The sequence below is a fragment of the Nerophis ophidion genome, linkage group LG24, assembly GCF_033978795.1.
Source record: "Nerophis ophidion isolate RoL-2023_Sa linkage group LG24, RoL_Noph_v1.0, whole genome shotgun sequence".
In the NCBI taxonomy this organism is placed as follows: Eukaryota; Metazoa; Chordata; class Actinopteri; order Syngnathiformes; family Syngnathidae; genus Nerophis; species Nerophis ophidion.
This window is the reverse complement of record NC_084634.1, coordinates 16,602,376-16,623,102: the sequence shown is the minus strand read 5'-3', so window position 1 is coordinate 16,623,102 and position 20,727 is coordinate 16,602,376. Positions and strand designations below refer to the sequence as shown.

At 39.5% G+C, this 20,727-nt stretch overlaps 1 protein-coding gene across 1 annotated transcript in view; it reads right to left on the bottom strand.

The window, feature by feature from the left end:
* Positions 1–20,727, bottom strand: part of sptlc2b (serine palmitoyltransferase, long chain base subunit 2b) — a 69,430-nt gene that overhangs the window by 8,808 nt on the left and 39,895 nt on the right. Inside the window, exons 6-11 of the mRNA XM_061885691.1 lie at positions 20,476–20,569; positions 20,230–20,335; positions 14,351–14,570; positions 14,138–14,264; positions 8,266–8,401; positions 1,183–1,312 (exon numbers count right to left, since the gene is read on the bottom strand). Of these exons, the coding sequence (XP_061741675.1) occupies positions 1,183–1,312; positions 8,266–8,401; positions 14,138–14,264; positions 14,351–14,570; positions 20,230–20,335; positions 20,476–20,569 (813 nt within the window). The remainder of the gene's footprint in view (positions 1–1,182; positions 1,313–8,265; positions 8,402–14,137; positions 14,265–14,350; positions 14,571–20,229; positions 20,336–20,475; positions 20,570–20,727) is intronic.

The following is a 20,727-nucleotide window of genomic DNA, read 5'->3' as shown; positions in this document are numbered from 1 at the left end:
CAGGTAGCTAATTGCTTTGTGGATGTCGGGAACATGGTTTGTCGTGATCACAATATGCAGAGGACAGCGAGAGGCAAAAAGAAACAAAAGGCAAGTGCCGCTAAGAAAAGGCATTGAAGCTTAGGGATGGCAATGCAAAACAAAACTAAAACTGTACTGGCTTCAAAGTAAACAAAAACAGAACGCTGGACAACAGCAAGGACTTACAGCGTGTGGACAGCAGATGGTGTTCAAAGTAAACAAAAACAGAATGCTGGACGACAGCAAAGACTTACAGCGTGTGGAGCAGCAGACGGCATTCACAATGTAGTATCCGTACATGACATGACAATCAACAACAAAATAGTAAACACTACACACTGGGCTTCACGGTGGCAGAGGGGTTAGTGCGTCTGCCTCACAATACGAAGGTCCTGCAGTCCTGGGTACAATCTCAGGCTCGGGATCTTTCTGTGTGGAGTTTGCATGTTCTCCCCATGAATGCGTGGGTTCCCTCCGGGTACTCCGGCTTCCTCCCAGTTCCAAAGACATGCACCTGGGGTTAGGTTGATTGGCAACACTAAATTGGCCCCTGGTGTGTGAATGTTGTCTGTCTATCTGTGTTGCCCCTGCGATGAGTTGGCGACTTGTCCAGGGTTTTACCCCGCCTTCCGCCCGACTGTAACTGAGATAGGCGCCAGCGCCCCCAAAAGGGAATAAGCGGTAGAAAATGGATGGATGGATACACACAGGAAAACACCAAAAAACTCAAAATAAGTCAAAACGTAATGCGACAGGTCGTGACAGTACACCTACTTTGAGACAAGAGCTATAGTGATGCATGCTTGGTTATGGTTTGAATTTATATCCAACAATTGCGAGAACGACTTTTTACCGTCAATATCGGCTGCTAGTTTCATTTTTTTATCTTTTCTGCTAGTGGTGTGCCTCGGGATTTTTCCAATGAAAAAAACGTGCCTTAGCTAAAAAAAAAATTGAAAAACACTTGATTTAGAGGTAGAATTGATCCCTCTGATTAGCTGCATTGCCAGCTACCAAGAACGAGCCAATTTTTAAAGGTTAGAAAGCCAAAATAAAAACAACCTTTTGTCTTCTTGTCTCACGACGTGCAAAATTCTCAAAAACAAAAGCAGTTCCGCTTTAAAGGCTGCCAACAGCGCTCGACTTTAATGAAGCACTTACTGTGTCCAGCATTTCCCGGCTGTGGGCCGCCGAAATGCAGAAACGTGCTCGGGATTCGATGATGGGGGTTGCCGGGAAGCCCACGACGACGGTGCCGATGTTGCGCTTCAACATCTCTCGACCAAACGCCCTAAAATTAAAATGAGAACATCTACGTAAATTTGTGGACTCAATAATCGACACCTACAGGTGACACACAAAACATTTGAACATCGTGGGTAGGTTCATTTATCCCAGCAATTACACATACAAGGCGCTACTAACCTATAATACCATTTGGACGATTATGGCTCACAGCTTATTAAAACCCTTAAATTGTAAATCTCTTGGAATTTTCAAAAACTGTAACCAGTATCTAAGAATGGGTACCATTCACATTTGAAGTGATACGGTACCAATAGGGGCTTCACGGTGGCAGAGGGGTTGGTGCGTCTGCCTCACAATATGAAGGTCCTGCAGTCCTGGGTTCAAATCAAGGCTCGGGATCTTTCTGTGTGGAGTTTGCATGTTCTCCCCGTGAATGCGTGGGTTCCCTCCGGGCACTCCGGCTTCCTCCCACTTCCAAAGACATGCACCTGGGCATAGGTTGATTGGCAACACTAAATTGGCCCTAAGGTGTGAATGTGAGTGTAAATGTTGTCTGTCTATCTGTGTTGGCCCTGTGATGAGGTGGCGACTTGTACAGGGTGTACCCTGCCTTCCGCCCGATTGTAGCTGAGATAGGCGCCAGCGCCCCCCGCAACCCCAAAAGGGAATAAGCGGTAGAAAATGGATGGATGCGGACGGTACCAATAGCCCAATACCTGGCAATCGATGCCAGTACTCAAAAAGGTACAAATTTAGCTACTTTTGGGTATGTTAATAAATATTGTTTTTATATCTCAGTTTTATAGCAACATATAAAAATGTATTAAACATTTGCAAATATAGTAAGGAAAGGATTCATACAGCCCCATTCCTGGGTGTATCTCCCGTGAAAGGAAGATAGGGAGTTAATCATTCTGCAATGCAGTCTGCTGAAAATGATGGAGAGTGCCACTCTGCATAGCAACTGACGCTGTGGTCAAAGTTGGAATTGCCACAAAACATATTTAAAGATAATCAACACTCTACTGCTGTCTGGCGCCTCAAGTGGAAAGTGCATAGCCCCAAATCAGTCACGTTTCAAGTGTCAGGTAAACTACGACGAATACCTTTCTTGCTGTACGACAATTTATAGTTAATGGTGTGTATTTTCTTTTGGTTGCACACCAATAGTGTTAAAAACTGTAAATATTGTACTTTTTTACGCACCAACTCTTTGATCATAACGTTGGTTGTAGTTTTCATTAACACGTTTGAAGGTGTTGAAATGGCCTTGTAAATTCGCTAATGCTAATCAGTAGCATGTCAATAGCAAAGCCAACATATATTAGCATTAAGCTAGTAAATTTTTGGGTAAAGTGGAGCCTAATTTTATTTATTTACATCATAGCGTTTTTGAGTCAATTTCTTCCTTGGCATCGAACATAGGAACATTACCTCGAGGTAGTTTAGTGCCGAAGTGCCATCCGAGTTAGCAGCCGGGCATGACCTCATGCGCAACTCTACTCAGTGGCCTAGTGGTCAGAGTGTGTGGCCTAGTGGTCAGAGTGGACTCCCTGAGATCTGTAGGTTGTGAGCTCAAACCCCGGCCGAGTCATACCAAAGACTATAAAAATGGGACCCATTGCCTCCCTGCTTGGCACTCAGCATCAAGGGTTGGAATTGGGGGTTAAATCACCATGATTCCCGGACGCGGCACCGCTGCTGCCCACTGCTCTCCTCACTTCAAAAGGGGGTGATCAAGGGGATGGGTCAAATGCAGAGGACAAATTTCACGACACCTCTCCCGTCCAAAGGCAAAACCCAGTAACTCAATGTTGGTCAAAACTGAGCTGATAATAATTTTGGAGTTCCGAGGTGATATGCTTTACAATAGTGTATGCGATATTGTAATTTGTTCCGTAAGTAAGCTGTTACACACGCATGGCAGGACCTAGCAACTACCACATAACCGCGTAGATACAACAGAAAAACCTTGTATCTCAAGGGACCAATCGAAGCTTCTTTGTCAGTCGCCTTATTGTCTTTAATGAGACATTTGCACGAATGGGGGCCGACGGTCAACCTGATTATGTGATATTATGGCACGAGGGGATATTTGAAAGATTGGCCCAGGACGTTGCAAGCACCTTCATTAAATGTATTGTTCTTGATTCTTCCCCTTGCATACTCTTTTGGGCAGATGACTGTGGAGGTCAAAATATAAACTGGACGCTGTACACGGCTCTTGCCCAATGTGCAAACGCAGAATGGGGCCCACCCGAGATTGTAATAAAATACCTGGAGAAAGAGCACACGTTCATGAGAGCAGATTCAATCCATGGCTCAATCGGCAAGAAAATGAAAGCTCAAGAAAACATCTATACGTTTGATGACTTTGTAGATCTTTGTAAGGCAGCATCAAGATAGATTGGTTTTCCTTTGTTTTCTCAAAATCAGCTAAACGTGAGTTACTAGGTTTTGCCTTTGGTCGGGAGATCTAGTGTGTGTGTGTGACAATCATTGGTACTTTAACTTTAACTTAACTCGCCTGGGACCATAAACCGTGCTCGACGATATTTTGACATACAAATTATTGCCGTTAAAAATATTACTGGATTCTAATCTGCACTTTTGAGCTACATGGGTTATTGCCTTTTAGCTGTACAGTAGGTGGGGCTTATTTAGGCAGCAAAAAGCCTGATAGCGAGTGTCAAATGGAGGCAGACTTATTCGACATAGTTTTGCAGAACAGTGATATTATATCAAATAAGTTGATGTTTTTTTTACCTTTACTTTTCGCCGTCTTTGTTGCATCTTTATTGCTCTTGCTTGATGTGTGAGTGGGAAGTAGAAGAGCAACGTTCATATATTCTCAATATTTAGTGTTTGATGTTAAAAGTTAAGTTAGGGGCGGTTTAGCTCGGTTGGTAGAGTGGCCGTGCCAGCAACTTGAGGGTTGCAGGTTCGATTCCCGCTTCCGCCATCCTAGTCACTGCCGTTGTGTCCTTGGGCAAGACACTTTACCCACCTGCTCCCAGTGCCACCCACACTGGTTTGAATGTAACTTAGATATCGGGTTTCACTATGTAAAGCGCTTTGAGTCACTAGAGAAAAAGCGCTATATAAATATAATTTACTTCACTTATTGTAAATCCCAAATTCTGTGTTTGTATGTACATTGAGTAAAATGGATGGATGGATGAGTGTCTTTTGCAGTAAAGAATAAACAGACCAGAATGAACTTTAGTTTTTTTTTTTACTGAAAAAGACACTCAGAATGTACATAAAGATTGAGAATGTGGGATTTATATTATGAGAATATATGAACGTTGCTCCTGTACTGCAGACCACCTCTTTGATCGACATCTTTCATGATCTAGCAAGAACCAATATGCAACAAACACAAGCAAAAAATAAATGCAAAGGGTAAAAAACATGCACATATTCGTCAAAATTATCACTGTTCGGCAGAACTTTGCTGTAGAAATCCACCTTTATCCAACACTCGCTATCAGGCCCCGCCCACTCTGCCCCCATCTGTTTGTTCCAGGTGTGCATGCAGTAGAGCTTCCTGTGTGACTCAAAAGTGCAGATTCTAACCGATTGCATCATTTCTATCGTTTGAAAATATCCAGCGGGCCGCATTGAAATGTTAATTATGTTGTACTATGCCAAGGTGGCCTAGGTAACTGCCTTTTTTATGCCATTTTGCAAGACCTGTGTCTTGTGACTTCAACCTTGACACCTCATTGGCTACTTCTGAGACAGGATCCATTGCTTCAGTCTTAATTTACCGATCTTGTTTTTTGAAGTAGCAAATTTTTCAGCACTGAAGTTTTTGACACTGAATTTTGAAACATGCATTTTCCTATTATTTTTTTAATGAAATTGTCAGCATAGTTTGATGTAAAAGAAATTCAGTTCACAATATTCAAACACAAAAAATTCAGGTATATAAAATCAGTTTCAAAACAAAGCTTTTGTAATAAAGACACAAATTAACCGCCATAAAATTCCACCGCAATTTATCACTGCCGATGAGTTTGGTATCTGTCATTTTAAGCGCAACACATTTGGTCAAAGTCCCTAAGACAGGAGTCGGCAACCTTTACCACTCAAAGAGCCATTTTGACCAGTTTCACAAAATAAGAAGATAATGGGAGTCGCAACCATTCTCGCTAATATCTGCTGATGGTCACCCAGATAACAACAATAAGGGCGTGCTATGAAGCCATTGCCTTTGACGCCTTTTACAACATGTACAAACTGCTTGCCAGCCCAGTAACATGTTGTACGTGGCTTTCACTGATACACATACACGACTGCAAGGCATATAGTCAACGGCCATACAGGTTACACTGAAGGTTGTGGTATAAACAACTTTAACACTCTTATTAATATGCGCCACACTGTGAACCCACACCAAACAAGAATGACAAGCACATTTCGGGAGAACATCCTTACAGTAACACAACATAAACGCAAAATAACAATTACCCAGAATCCCTTGCATCCATGACTCTTCCAGGCTATATTATACACCCCGCTAGCACCAACACCCCCTCCCCCCCGTGCGTCGGTTGAGGTGGGCGGGGTGGGGGTGCATGGGTGTATAATATAGCCTGGAATAGTCATAAATGCAAGGGATTCTGGGTAATTGTTATGTTGTGTTACTGTGAGGATGTTCTCCCGAAATGTGTTTGTCATTCGTGTTTGGTGTAAGTTCACAGTGTGGCGCATATTAGTAAGAGTGTTAAAGTTGTTTATATCACAACCTTCAGTGTAACCTGTATGGCCTTGCAATCTCGTACGTGTGACGATAGAAGCAGCGAGATGCATGCGTCCGGCTGGCACGCAGATAGCATGGTGTAAAGGCGGGCGATGACATGTTGTAGAGGGCGTTAAAAGTAAAGCCATCATGGCACGCCCTCAATATTGTAGTCCGAGTGAAAATCGGAGAATGTTAACCCCGGGTGATGTCCGGGAGAGGCACCAAATCCCGGAAACACCCCGAAACAATCGGGGGGGTCGGCGATTATGCAGCTGAGCCATATGCAGCACAGCCACATTAGAGTGGCCAAAGAGCCGCATGCGGCTCTGGAGCCGCGGGTTGCTGACCCCTGCCCTACGTTAAAAACCTCTAAAGGCTTAGTGGCCACATACGTGGGCAGCACCTTTTAGGTCTTATTTCCAAAATTGTGTACACCATTTGTTGGTGTCAGAAGAGTATAACATACAATGGAATTTGGAAAAAAAAGTGTAAAAAGAAGAATTAGCGTGTCACTAAATATGAAGTGCACGTTTGTTACTTATGGACTAAGTACATCATATCAAAAGATGATTCTTAGTTTTTATTGTAATTAGGGTCCAATAAGCCCAAATAGCAAACAGAAATTAAATAAAACAGGTAAACAAACAGCTTGGGCCTTAAGAGGACTTAAAGTAGGACCCCAGATTTTTGTCTACGGATACAAAGCTGGCCGACTGTCGTTTTGATTTCAACTATGGGTTATAGAGATTTTTACATGCGTCTCGCCATGATAGAAGTCTCCAGCGATTTCCGCGATCAAACTAAATCCGGGGGCAGAAACAATTTTTCTCAAATTTTCAAGGGGGCGCCAGAGAGCTAATTTGGATATTTTTGTGTTCAAAACCCGCAAAATATACATCTTTTTTTGCCATTTTCAACCGAGATAAGGGCCTTCAAAATGAGATTGAAGAGGGAAAAAAATTATGCGATAATCGGAATAGGGCCCCGGCAGCCTTTGCAGGAAATAGGCCAAGTGTACCCTAATGGCAGGATTCCTGACTTCATTAAAACTGCGAAAAGTCCAAAAAAGTACTTTCAAAATTTTCTTGTAAACAGACAATATTTTCGGTACATTAGATGTAATTTTTAAATGTTTTTAAAAATGTTCGATATATTAGATGGAATTTCAATGTACAGAGGGGCAAGAAAGTATTTAGTCAGCCACCGATTGTGCAAGTTCTCCCACTTAAAATGATGACAGAGGTCTGTAATTTTCATCATAGGTACACTTCAACTGTGAGAGACAGAATGTGGGGAAAAAATCTAGGAATTCACAATGTAGGAATTTTAAAGAATTTATTTGTAAATTATGGTGGAAAATAAGTATTTGGTCAACCATTCAAAGCTCTCATTGATGGAAGGAGGTTTTGGCTCAAAATCTCACGATACATGGCCCCATTCATTCTTTCCTTAACACGGATCAATCGTCCTGTCCCCTTAGCAGAAAAACAGCCCCAAAGCATGATGCTTCCACCCCCATGCTTTACCAAAATGGATACATGGATGATACAGCAGAGGATTGGGAGAATTTCACGTGGTCAGATGAAACCAAAATAGAACCTTTTGGTATAAACTCAACTCGTCGTGTTTGGAGGAAGAAAAATACTGAGTTGCATCCCAAGAACACCACACCTACTGTGATGCATGGGGGTGGAAACATAATGCTTTGGGGCTTTTTTTATGCTAAGGGGACAGGACGACTGATCCGTGTTAAGGAAAGAATGAATGGGGCCATGTGTCATGAGATTTTGAGCCAAAACCTCCTTCCATCAGTGAGGACTTTGAATGGTTGACCAAATACTTATTTTCCACCATAATTTACAAATAAATTCTTTAAAATTCCTACAATGTGAATTCCAGGATTTTTTTTTTCACATTCTGTCTCTCACAGTTGAAGTGTACCTATGATGAACATTACAGACCTCTGTCATCATTTTAAGTGGGAGAACTTGCACAATCGGTGGCTGACTAAATACTTTTTTGCCCCACTGTATATTTTTTTCAATTCCATCTAATATACCGAAAATGTTGTCTGATTACAAGAAGTATATGAATGAGAAGACATAAATAAATTTTTTTGAGCAAGGTAAGAAAAGAGCCCTTCTGCACACACAAAAACATTTGCACCAGCAAACGCAGCTCCAGTACAGCATGTTTCCCAGGGTGAGACACAAATTTAAGTGTCGCATTAAAAGGAAATCACGCACCCAATTTTAGCGGGCATGTAGAGCATCACGGGTACGACCGGCGAGTCCTTGTTGCCATAGATGATGACGCCCATTTCCCGAAGTTTCCTGCGGAAGTAGGTGGTGTTCTCGGACAGCTGTCGGAGGCGGTCTGCACCTGGAAAAAGGTAAGGCAGAATAAAACCTGGTCAGATTTATCACGTAATCTCGTTTTTAAAGCAGCACTATGGAATACTCGGGGCTGAGCTCCGTGAGGTCACGCACCCTCGATAGCTTGGCACGCCGTTTTAGTCGGCCTTCAAAATGCTGATTTTCCAACAATTGCAAGTGCAGTCTGGTCCACTTGCCTTTGAAGACAGCCAGGATTCATTAAGTCTGAGGTCAGCGGGGGGTGAAACTAAACAGGCATCGATCCTCTCAAGTCTGTCCGATGCCTCCTGAGATAGCATCTTAGCCAAACAAACAACCATGTGGTACAACGTGCCAGCAGCAACATACATCTGTCCGACTGTGCTGGAAAACAAACTTCAAAGCACCAGGAGAAACAACCAAGTCTGAAATTATACTTTTTTTTTTTTTTTAAACCAAGTGAAGAATACAACGTCTTATGCTGAACTCCATGAACTGAAAAGTTCAATTGGGACGGTTGTGTCGAGCAACTCTTTCTATATCATTGACAGTCTTGTGTTCCATTCTTAGATATGATTGAACCCTGTCCACTTTTCATGTTGGCCTGAGCCAGAACCTAGGAGCAGCTGTCCGTGCCCAGGAAACATCGGCAGATCTACCGGAATGATGTCTGGATTTTCAAAGACTTGAAACAGGTGACTTAACGGCGAGCCATCTGGCTGTTACGCAACTCTTCCACGAGGATAACGAGCGCCAAGGCGTGTTTAAAGGCTCGGCTTGTCTGATGATGTCACGAAACGGCGAAGGGCAGTCCGAACCAGGGGAAAATGGGTTTACACACGTAATTAATATCAATGAAAACAATTATTTTCTTCCTAATCGGAAGAAACCGGAAGTTGCGAAGCAAGGTTGGTTCCATGGTAACCGAGCGACGCAGGAAGTTATCACTGATCAGTGGGTGTGACACGCTAACAGTCAATCAGGTGACAGTATCAATTATTGGTTTTGTTTGCGCCATTTTATAGTCTTGGGGTTGATTCTTAGTATTGAGTGAGAAGAGAAGGTCAAAATGAAGAAATTATGGATAAAAGAGGAAAAGTCATCGACAGTTTTTCGGATTTTTCTATTTTTTCAAAGGGACCGTAGTCAGACCAATGTGGTCGGTAAATGATGCAAGGCGCTGGTCCCCATACCACACCACCTTCGCCGCGCTCACCCTTCAGAGCACAGCTGTAACTTCCTGGCTCTAAACCTGCAGAAAATAGTTGTCAGGTTTCTCTGTTCATATTTTCACACTTTGCACTATTTTGTTACCCTTTATTAAGCATTCCTAACATATTCCTTTGTGTATTTATGTGTGTACGTGTACATGTATATTAGGGTTGTACAATATACCGATATTAGTATAGTACCGCGATACTTATGAATCATATACGATCTCTGAAAAGTACTGCTCCGCCACCCATTTTGTACCACTTGTCCTTAATATCCATCCATTTTCTACTGCTTATTCCCTTTGGGGTCGCATGGGGATCTGGTTCCTATCTCAGCTACAATCGCACGGAAGGCGGATTACACCCTGGACAAGTCGCCACCTTATCGCAGGGCCAACACAGATAGTTGAACAACAGTCACACTCACATTCACACACTAGGGCCAATTTAATGTTGCCGATCAACCTATCCCCAGGTGCATGTTTTTGGAAGTGGGAGGAAGCCGGAGTACCCGGAGGGAACCCACGCATTCACGGGGAGGACATGCAAACTCCACACAGAAAGATCCCGAGCCCGGGATTGAACCCACGACTACTCAGTACCTTCGTATTGTGAAGCAGACGCACTAACCCCTCTTCCACCGTGAAGCCCTTGTCCTTAATAATGTTGACAAAATAAAAGAATGGAAAATGACACAATATGTTACTGCACATGTCAGCAGCTAAATTAGGGGCCTGTTTGCCTACTTACTAGTAAAGGACAAGTTGTCTTGTATGTTCACTATTTTATTTAAGGACAAACTTGCAGTAAGAAACATATGTTTAATGTACCGTAAGATTTTTTGTTAAAATAAAGCCAATAATGCAATTGTTTGCGGTCTCTTTTGTTGGTATTGGGACAACACTAATATATATATATATATATATATATATATATATATATATATATATATATATATATATATATATATATATATATATATATATATATATATATAATTTTTGTATTTTATTTTCACTCTTTGTTTCATTGCAGCCATTTGCAATCAGTGCCAATGTGACACTTAGCAAAAAACAGTTTTCTCATTGATTCCTTGAGATACTAACTTATTTGTGTGTGTTTCCAGCTGTGTTTGATCTACACAGATCTACAGGTCCAGCGCACCACGCTGCTTTGTGCCCAGCATGGAGGCAAAGGAGCACACACGTGGACACACGCACATCTGAAAACTATAAAGCAAGTTGGAGGTAGTATACGAGCGCATAACAGCGTTACATCGGGTGACGATGCTATTGTCAAGAACTAGATGCCTTACACAATATAACAATGAACTATCAGTATACTAATTCTCTTATTTTTTCTATTGATTTGGGATCTCTTGCAAATAACATGAAGTGAAATTATGTATGAAGAAACTGGGCTAATCTGGTTTATAATAGAGAGCAACATGATAATACAAGCCTGCCCCATGCTGGTGCATACTGACATCTAGTGGTCATGTGCAACATCACATTTTAAACAGCGCCTATTATTTTATAAGATTTTTATACAATTTACCTTTAATGAACTCAAACCTTAATTCATCATATGGGACGGCGAAGTTCGGTTGGTAGAGCGGCCGAGCCAGAAACTTAAGGGTTCCAGGTTAGAGCCCCGCTACAATCAACCTTGTCGCTGCCTTTGTGTCCTTGAGCAGGACATTTTACACATCTGCTTCAGGTGTCACTCACTCTGGTATATATGCAGCTTAAAGATGTAGGTATAGGCTTTCAATAAGTGAAGGGCTATATAAATATAATTCACCTCACATCAACTTTTTATTTTTTTGTGCAAAATGACAAAATGACCCCCACCCAAAAATAGTCAAAACTTAAATGACAATATGACGGACTTTGATCCACTGATTTTACCTCCTGACATAATCATTTCAATCGTATCTAGGCTCTTCGGTGCTTGGCGATCACTCTAGCAGTACTGAGAGCAGACTCAGCCAAAATACCTAAAGGCAATATTACAATTTATCGTATTTTTCGGATTATAAATCGCAATTTTTTTCATAGTTTGGCCGGGGGTGCGACATATACTACGGTGCGATTTATGTGTGAGATTATTAACACATTACCGTAAAATATTAAATAATATTATTCATCTCATTTGCGGATGAGACGAAGAAAAATGTCAGCAATCGTCACACACATGTCAGCAATCGTCACACACACGTCAACCAATAAGAATTATGCAGGGGAGTGTCATGAAAGAAGTGCATTGTGGGTCATGGAATGCTAACTGCTATATGCTACTGCCGTAGCTATTAAAATGCATCATTTCAACGTTGCCGGTAACTTATAAAACCTGGGAAGGGCTGAACAAAAAATGGCACCGAAAAGGAAATCATGTACTGCAGATTACAAGATGGACGTAGTGAATTATGCAGCAGAAAACAACAAGAGGAACTTTGGAGTTGGCAGAGTTGTTTAGAAGCGACATCGAGGAAGAAGATTTCATGGGATTTATCGATTAGGAGTGACAGATTGTTTGGTAAACGTATAGCATGTTCGATATGTTATAGTTATTTGAATGACTCTTACCATAATATGTTACGTTAACATACCAGGCACCTTCTCCGTTGGTTATTTATGCGTCATAAAACTTAAACTTATTCAGCCTATTGTTCACTATTCTTTATTTATTTTAAATTGCCTTTCAAATGTCTATTCTTGGTGTTGGATTTTATCAAATAAATTTCCCCCAAAATGCGACTTATACTCCAGTGCGACGTATACATGTTTTTTTTCCTTTCTTTATTATGAATTTTCGGCCGGTGCGACGTATGGCGATTTATAATCCGAAAAAAACAGTAACTGAAAACATGCCCCATTGTGAGTAAAATAAGGCTCCACTTTTCCAACAAACCTGCTAGCTTGATAATAATAAACATTGGCTTTGCTATTAACGTGCATTGCAATTAACATGAAAATAGCATTAGTCATTTTACATGGCGATTTTAACACCTCTAAATTTCTTAATGAAAACTATAACTAAATGCAACCTTAACCCTCTGCTTAAAAAGGCAGGAAGACATACGACGACACCACCAGGGCTGGGAATGTGTTTGCTATTAAATTTCACATAAAGCGCAGTGTCATTTATTATTTAATATTTACAAGCCATTTTTGGTTTGTAAAGTGTGTCTGCATTATACACTAAAGCAGGGCGCAGCAAAAAATAAATAAGATACAAAAAATGCCGTCAGTCAATCAGCCCATTATTGATCAGCCAGCAAGAAAACTCCTGGTAAAGAAGTACTTCAACCTCCTAGTTTAAAATTGGTTCTCCTTGGAACTCCATTTAACTGGTGGCATATATTACATAATTTTCACATGAAACTCTCATCTGGCTGTGAGCCGGCTGCTGTATGAACACTTTTTGTTGCAAATTACACAAATAATATTTATCTTGGAGCAATTGGAGTCACTAACCGTAAATTCCAGACTATGAACCGCTACTTATTTCTTATACTTTGAACTCTACAGCCTATAAAATGGTGCAGCTAACCCATGAATATTTTTCCTGATAATTGCTATAATGTTTTGTGGTCAATAGTTTCCATTAAACCCAAGCAGAGGACAGAAATGGTATGTTATTGCTTGTGCTAGGGGGCCATCTTTTGGACGAGCTCGCTCCCTGCAGGTGCTGCGAGTTGAAAATGTACTTTGTTTTGCCTTGAACCGAAAGTACAACTGTTCATAGCGTTTCTGCTCTGAATATTTCTTAATTCATCACTCCAAACAACGTTTGTAAGTTTTACAATATCACTAAAATAATTCTTACTTACTAAACCGTCCCATGTGTGATGTCTGTAGGAGTGTTTTCATGCATATTTGTATGTGCTATTGTAATATAATCAAGCTTGTGTTAGCTAATATGCTAACACGTCTACTAGTGTCTGTGTTAGTATTATTAACTTACAACGAAATTCTTGTTGTATTGTTTTAATTTCACAAATTCCTCAGTAAATTCACCAAAATGTCACCGTGGAGTTATTGAGTCTGTTAAGCTGGTCGGAGAGCTAGCTTCCGCAGCTAGCGGGTCCATGACGATGACTTCTGTTTTGTTTGATCAGCCGTTTTACTGCCGTGTTACAGGCAACATTTGTAAAAAATTAGTTATGTAAATAAACATTTACAGAATCTTTCTGTGTAAAAAAATAATTTCACAACATATACATCTGCGGTTTATAGTCTGGAGTGGCTTATATATGGAATTTTTCCTTCTTTTAGAATTTAGTGAGTGTGGCATGAAATATGATAATTCATTAATTTCCGCCATTGTGTTCATTTTCTTAGTGTTTTCTGATTGTGCAGAGTGGGATCTCAGGCACATGGCTAAAATAAATATGATTTGCTGATTTTAGAGGTACCACTGTACCAGTCCGTGCCTGCATTCAAACTACCAAACTGACTCCCAAGTGCCTCAAAATCTTGGCTGCTGTTGTTAATTGGACGTGTTACACAACTTTTATAGATCTTCAGTGACAGTTAAGCACCTACCCAATGTGGTCCCATCCTCGCCCATGATGATCTTCATGGAGGTGATGATTTGCTGGGCCACAGGAGGGGGCATCGAGGTGGCGTAGAGGGCGCTGTGAGAGTTCTGCCGCAGATAATCGATCAGCTCCTGACATAGAAGTGACAATATTCAATTCCAGGTGCGGCAGGCAGTTACTTGTCTCTGACAGACGTTAAAACATGGTCAAGTTGAACCTTTTTGCCACCAATGTATCCTCCGGCACCGCCAAAGCTCTTGGTGAAGGTTCCCATCATGACGTCCACGTCTGTGGGGTCCAGGCCAAAGTAGTCCACCACACCTTTGCCGTGAGGTCCAAGTGCCCCAATACTGTGGGCCTCATCCAGGTACACGAACGCCTTGTAGCGCTTCTTCAGGGCAATCACCTCCGGTAGGCGCACGATTGAACCCTCCATACTACGAGAAAATTAGATAAAGATGATATATTAGTATAATGCAGAGAAGGAGTAGCACAATCCAACTACATGCATCAGTCATTTGTAATTCGAAGGAACATGTTACCTAGGGGTTGGGTATCTAATCTGGTCCTTTTTTGGCATTGACTGAATCCCATAAGTCCTACAGTTCACGTAAAATCCAACGGTGTCATGTTTCAATAGATGGGTTTCATGTGACGTCACGCCCGTTTGCCTACTCTTCGCAATTTGGCATTAACCACTGCAGCAGCAGGTCAGGGGTGTCCGAACTTTTTGACTGGTGTGACGCATTGGGTTTAAAAAATTTGGACCGGGGGCCCAAAGCTGATTGCATGTAAACACACGCACACACACACACACACACACACACACACACACACACACACACACACACACACACACACACACACACACACACACACACACACACACACACACACACACACACACACACACACACACACACACACACACACACACACACACACACACACACACACACACACACACACACACACATATATACATACACACATATATATCCATCCATCCATTTTCTACCGCTTATTCCCTTTTTTGGGGTCGCGGGGGGTGCTGGCGCCTATCTCAGCTACAATCGGGCGGAAGGCGGGGTACACCCTGGACAAGTCGCCACCTCATCGCAGGGCCAACACAGATAGACAGACAACATTCACACTCACATTCAAACACTAGGGCCAATTTAGTGTTGCCAATCAACCTATCCCCAGGTGCATGTCTTTGGAGGTGGGAGGAAGCCGGAGTACCCGGAGGGAACCCACGCATTCACGGGGAGAACATGCAAACTCCACACAGAAAGTTCCCGAGCCTGGACATATATATATAGATATATAATTATATATACAAACATATACATATATATACAAAAATATATATACATACATACATACACACACACACATATATATATATATGTATGTATATATGTACATATAAAACATATATATATACACACACATATATATATACATATATACACATATATATATATATATAAACATATATATATACAAACATATATAGTATACACACACAAACATGTATATATACACACATATATATACACACAAACATACATATACATACATATATATATATAATGTACATATACACACATATATGAATAAATGATAAATGGGTTGTACTTGTATAGCGCTTTTCTACCTTCAAGGCACTCAAAGCGCTTTGACACTAATATATATATATATACACATACACATATATATACACACACACACACACACACACACACACACACACATACATACACATATATATATATATATATATATATATATATATATATATATATATACACAAACATATATATATATACACAAACATATATATACACACATATATATACACAAACATATACATACAGTACAGTACATATATAGATATATATATATATACACATATATATATGTATACAAAAACACACATATATATATACACACATATATATAAATACACACACACATATATATACACATTTATATGTATATATACACACATATATATATACATACACACACACATACACATATATATACACAAACACACACATATATACAAATATATATATATATACACTCAAACGCACGCACATTTATATATATATATATATATATATATATATATATATATATATATATATATATATATATATATATACATACATACATATACAATTACATATTATATATGGATGTGCATATAATCAAAAAAGGAAATAATGTTTATTAGAAGTGGAGTGAATTTGGAGGCTGTGAAAATTAGACCCATGTCCTGTTTACTTCCGTGACAACCTCAAAGTTTTGTAATCAATCAGAAATATCAAGCAGCTAGAATGCGCCAAACATGGCATGGGTATGTATGGAGAATGTTTTGCATGTTCCACATCATCCCTTGTAATGTATTTAAATGGGTGTAGTTTACATTTTTTTAATGCTGATTGTACGTTTTGTGTAATATACACAAAGTTCAATTACCAGGTTGTGTTATTTGTGACCATGTTTGTTATTTTTTGTTCCCGCACCATGACTGGGGAAGGTTGTTTGGATTGGGTCGTATAAGAAAAAATTGTTGCGCTCATATTCACATTGATGTACAATTAATGGCCACTGACTTCACTTACTTACATTGGCCACCGGATGGTGACAAATGGCAACTATCATACCACTGACTATTGGTATAATACTGTATATGACAACACAGTGCCTGGCTATATTGCTTATCAGACTCTTGCCGTCTCGCGGGCCAAATTGAAGACGTCGGTGGGCCAAGGCGGTCCGGAGTTTGGATATTCCTGCTCTAAGTAATGTTGCAATTTTCAATGCCAACGAAGACATTTACTCAAAAAATGCTCCATCTCAAATAAACTAAGGCCCCATTCTTCCAAAAATGCACTAGCTTGATGCTGATTTACATTGGCTTTGCTATTGACATGCTACTGATTAGCATTAGTGATTTTACATGGCGGTTTCAACACCTTCAAGTTTGTTAATCAAAACTACAACTAAGATGCTTGTTACAATCAAATAGCTGGTGCACAAAATTACAGTACTTACAGTATTAACATTTCTTAGGGGGCAACAAAAACATTATAAACCATACACTAATACCTTAAATGTTGCAAGAAAAAATTAGGTGTTATGAACAAAAAACAATCATTATTTATTATCAATGCGCTAAAAATTGATACCATTAAGAACCAGTTCTGATTTCCGGGTATCAGGAATTGGCACTGTATTGGTTCGAATCTGAACAGCACCCATCCCTAATTGTAGTTGACCCCTGCTAACCACAGCTTACTCTTTAGTTCCTTTTGTTTGATTGTGTTTCTATGCAGAATCATCGTCGATTATAGCGGTTTCCCTTGGAGGAAGTCAGACTCCATTAACAATGCATTAGCGCAAGGACATTGATTCAACTGGGCTGGTTCTTTGAGTACTGTATTGATCGCCACGATTGATTACATTTACAGTAAAACTTCAAGGACAGTTGGAACGATTCCAAACTGCTATAAATTTAAGAGTTTGACCAAATACCAGTGTTGCAGCCGAGAGGTTGGCGGAGAATGTTTGCGCAAAAAACACACAGGTTTTATTTGGTTCATGGCCGAGTTTTGTATTTTCAAGAATTTTGTTTTTTAAATGTTTTCTTATCTTGAAAACTTATATTTAGGTTATTCAATTTTGCCACTGTTTATCCTGTGTATTAACGTGGTAAAAATGTTTTTGGTTATTATATATTCCGATTTTAAATAGATTTAAAAAGATAAATGGAATGAAATGTAATTATTAGTCATTTCATTTTTTTTTGCAAATGTATTCTTTAATATTCAACTTTTGGAACGAAAATATTAGCAAACCATTATTGATATTATTATTATTATTATATTATTATTAATACTCTTGCTTTTAGGAATGTTTTGGTTTCCTTTTTCTTTTTTAGTATTGCATAGGGATGTGTACCATTCACATTTGAACCGATACGGTACCAATTCCCAGTACCTTACAATCAGTACCCGTACTTAATGGTTGGTACCAATTTACAGTATTTTAAGGTGTGTTAATAAATATTGATTGTTTTTGATGACAAAATCTCAGTTGTCGTTTTCATTAAGACTTTGGAGGCGTTGAAATTGCCATGTAAAATCGCTAAAGCTAATCAGTAGAATGTCAATAGCAAAGCCAATGCATATTAGCATTAAGCTAGAGCATTTTTAGAAAAGTAGAGCTCTACTTTAATGACGTTAGAGCGTTTTGAGTGAATTTCTTTGCAAGCACTGAACATTGCAATATTATCTAGAGCAGTGGTCCTCAACCTTTTTTCGGTGATGTACCCCCTGTGAACATTTTTTTTAATTCAAGTACCCCCTAAACAGAGCAAAGCATTTTTGGTTGTAAAAATAAATAAAGAAGTAAAATACAGCACTATGTCATCAGTTTCTGTTTTATTAAATTGTATAACAGTGCAAAATATTGCTCATTTGTAGTGGTCTTTCTTGAACTATTTTGAAAAAAAAGTAGAATAATAACTGAAAACTTGTTGAAAAATAAACAAGTGATTCAATTATAAATAAAGATTTCTACACATAGAAGTAATCATCAAGTTAAAGTGCCCTCTTTGGGGATTGTAATAGAGATCCATCTGGATTCATGAACTTAATTCTAAACATTTCTTCAGAAAAAAAGAAATCTTTAACATCAATATTTATTGAACATGTCCACAAAAAATCTAGGTGTCAACATTGAATATTGCATTGTTGCATTTCTTTTCACATTTTATGAACTTACATTCATATTTTGTTGAAGTATTATTCAATAAATATATTTAGAAAGGATTTTTGAATTGTTGCTATTTTTAGAATTTTTTTGAAAAATCTCACGTACCCCTTGGCATACCTTCAAGTACCCCCAGGGGAACATGTACCCCCATTCGAGAACCACTGATCTCGAGGTTATTTGGCTGAGTCGGCAACCGTGTGTGTTTTCACGCGCAACCCAGGTCTCGTAGCATGGAACCGGTAGGACAAGCGGGATTTAGTCGGTGCCAAAAAAGTACCGGATGTGGTACCCATCTCTAATTGTATAATAAATATAGTGCAAATATACATATCCTCTCAATTGCATTGTAAATGTATATCTTAAGCATTGTAAAGCTGGGATTGAGTTGGGGTTGCTGTATTTTCTTTTATTGCTTAACATGCTATGATATTTGTAAAGAACATTTCTCAGATACATGTTTAAAAATACGTTTTTGAGGCCAACATTGCACATACAAAGTAATGCGTCAGTAGCCAAGAGGAGCTTTTGTAATCTATAACCTATTTTGAAAATAATATATCACAATAATTGTGTTGAATCCGGAGTGAGTTCTGAATCGAATAGTCACTTCAGGAATCGAATAGAGTCAAATTTACCCAAAGATGCCCACCTCTCTTGTGGATACATACCAAGCATTAAAAATGACCATTGGCATTTTTAATAGTACAGTAGATTTCTACTAGTTGCAGGGCTTTAGGCTCCAACACAACCCGGTAAATGGCAATAAAAAAAACATGAATCAAAAACATACCCAAAGAAAGTGCCAACAAAGACATTTTTTATAGTGTAAAACTTAATAAACAAACACTTCTCACTCATTAAATGGATTTTTGGCAAAAATGTACACGCAAAACATGCAGTTAGGCAACAAAGCATCAACTTGCTGAAAAAATGTTGCACAAAATTGCCTTGTAAGACAGTGCCCTCTGCTGGCATTATTGCTACGGCATTCTTTCCCCCTGCAAATGCCACCATCAAAGCGCTCTCAAATTCAAAGTCAACAAAAAAAAAACCCTGGCTTAACAATTTAGAGTAGAGAAAATACACTTGCTAACATGCGGTTGAGTGGATCCCAAACTGCAAATAAATGAAGGATCTACTGTAGTTTAATTTAACTTTACATCAAAATGTCTCTGCAGGTTTCAACAGGTCAAATTGAAGACTTTTTAAAGACCATACTGAACTGAAATTTGCAATTCCACTAAGGAATTGCGTGCAAATGACCTTTGTGCGCAAACCGCCGTGTCATGATCCAGGGTAGCTTACCTGTAAATTCCTTCTACAATAATGAGAATCTTTCTCCAGGGCCGATGGGTCCTTGGCTGCCCGTGTACGATAGCGTCTCGCAGGAGCTTTTCCAGGCTTTGCATGTCTACAGCAAAAGGACTGATGTCAAAAAAACGTCAACATACCTGAGCCCTCGCTCTTGTCGGCTCATGAAATTGTTCTGCGTGTCCCTGAAGTCACGACTCCTGCAACGGTCGCGTAAACAAGTGGGTTGGTGTCACCTACTGTTATGTTTGAAGACCCGGATTGTTGAGCCGGAAAGACGGGCGCCCAGCACCAGCGATGCATGATTCAACTCGTCACTTAAGATAAGACACCCCTAGAATTAAAAAAATTAAAAAAAAAAAGAGACATTTTCGAACTGATGCAACACAAGTACGAGCAAAAATCACTTTAAAGTACTCATAACATGAGATGTTATCAGATTTCTTCAATATAATATGTACATATACATATATATATACATACATAAATATA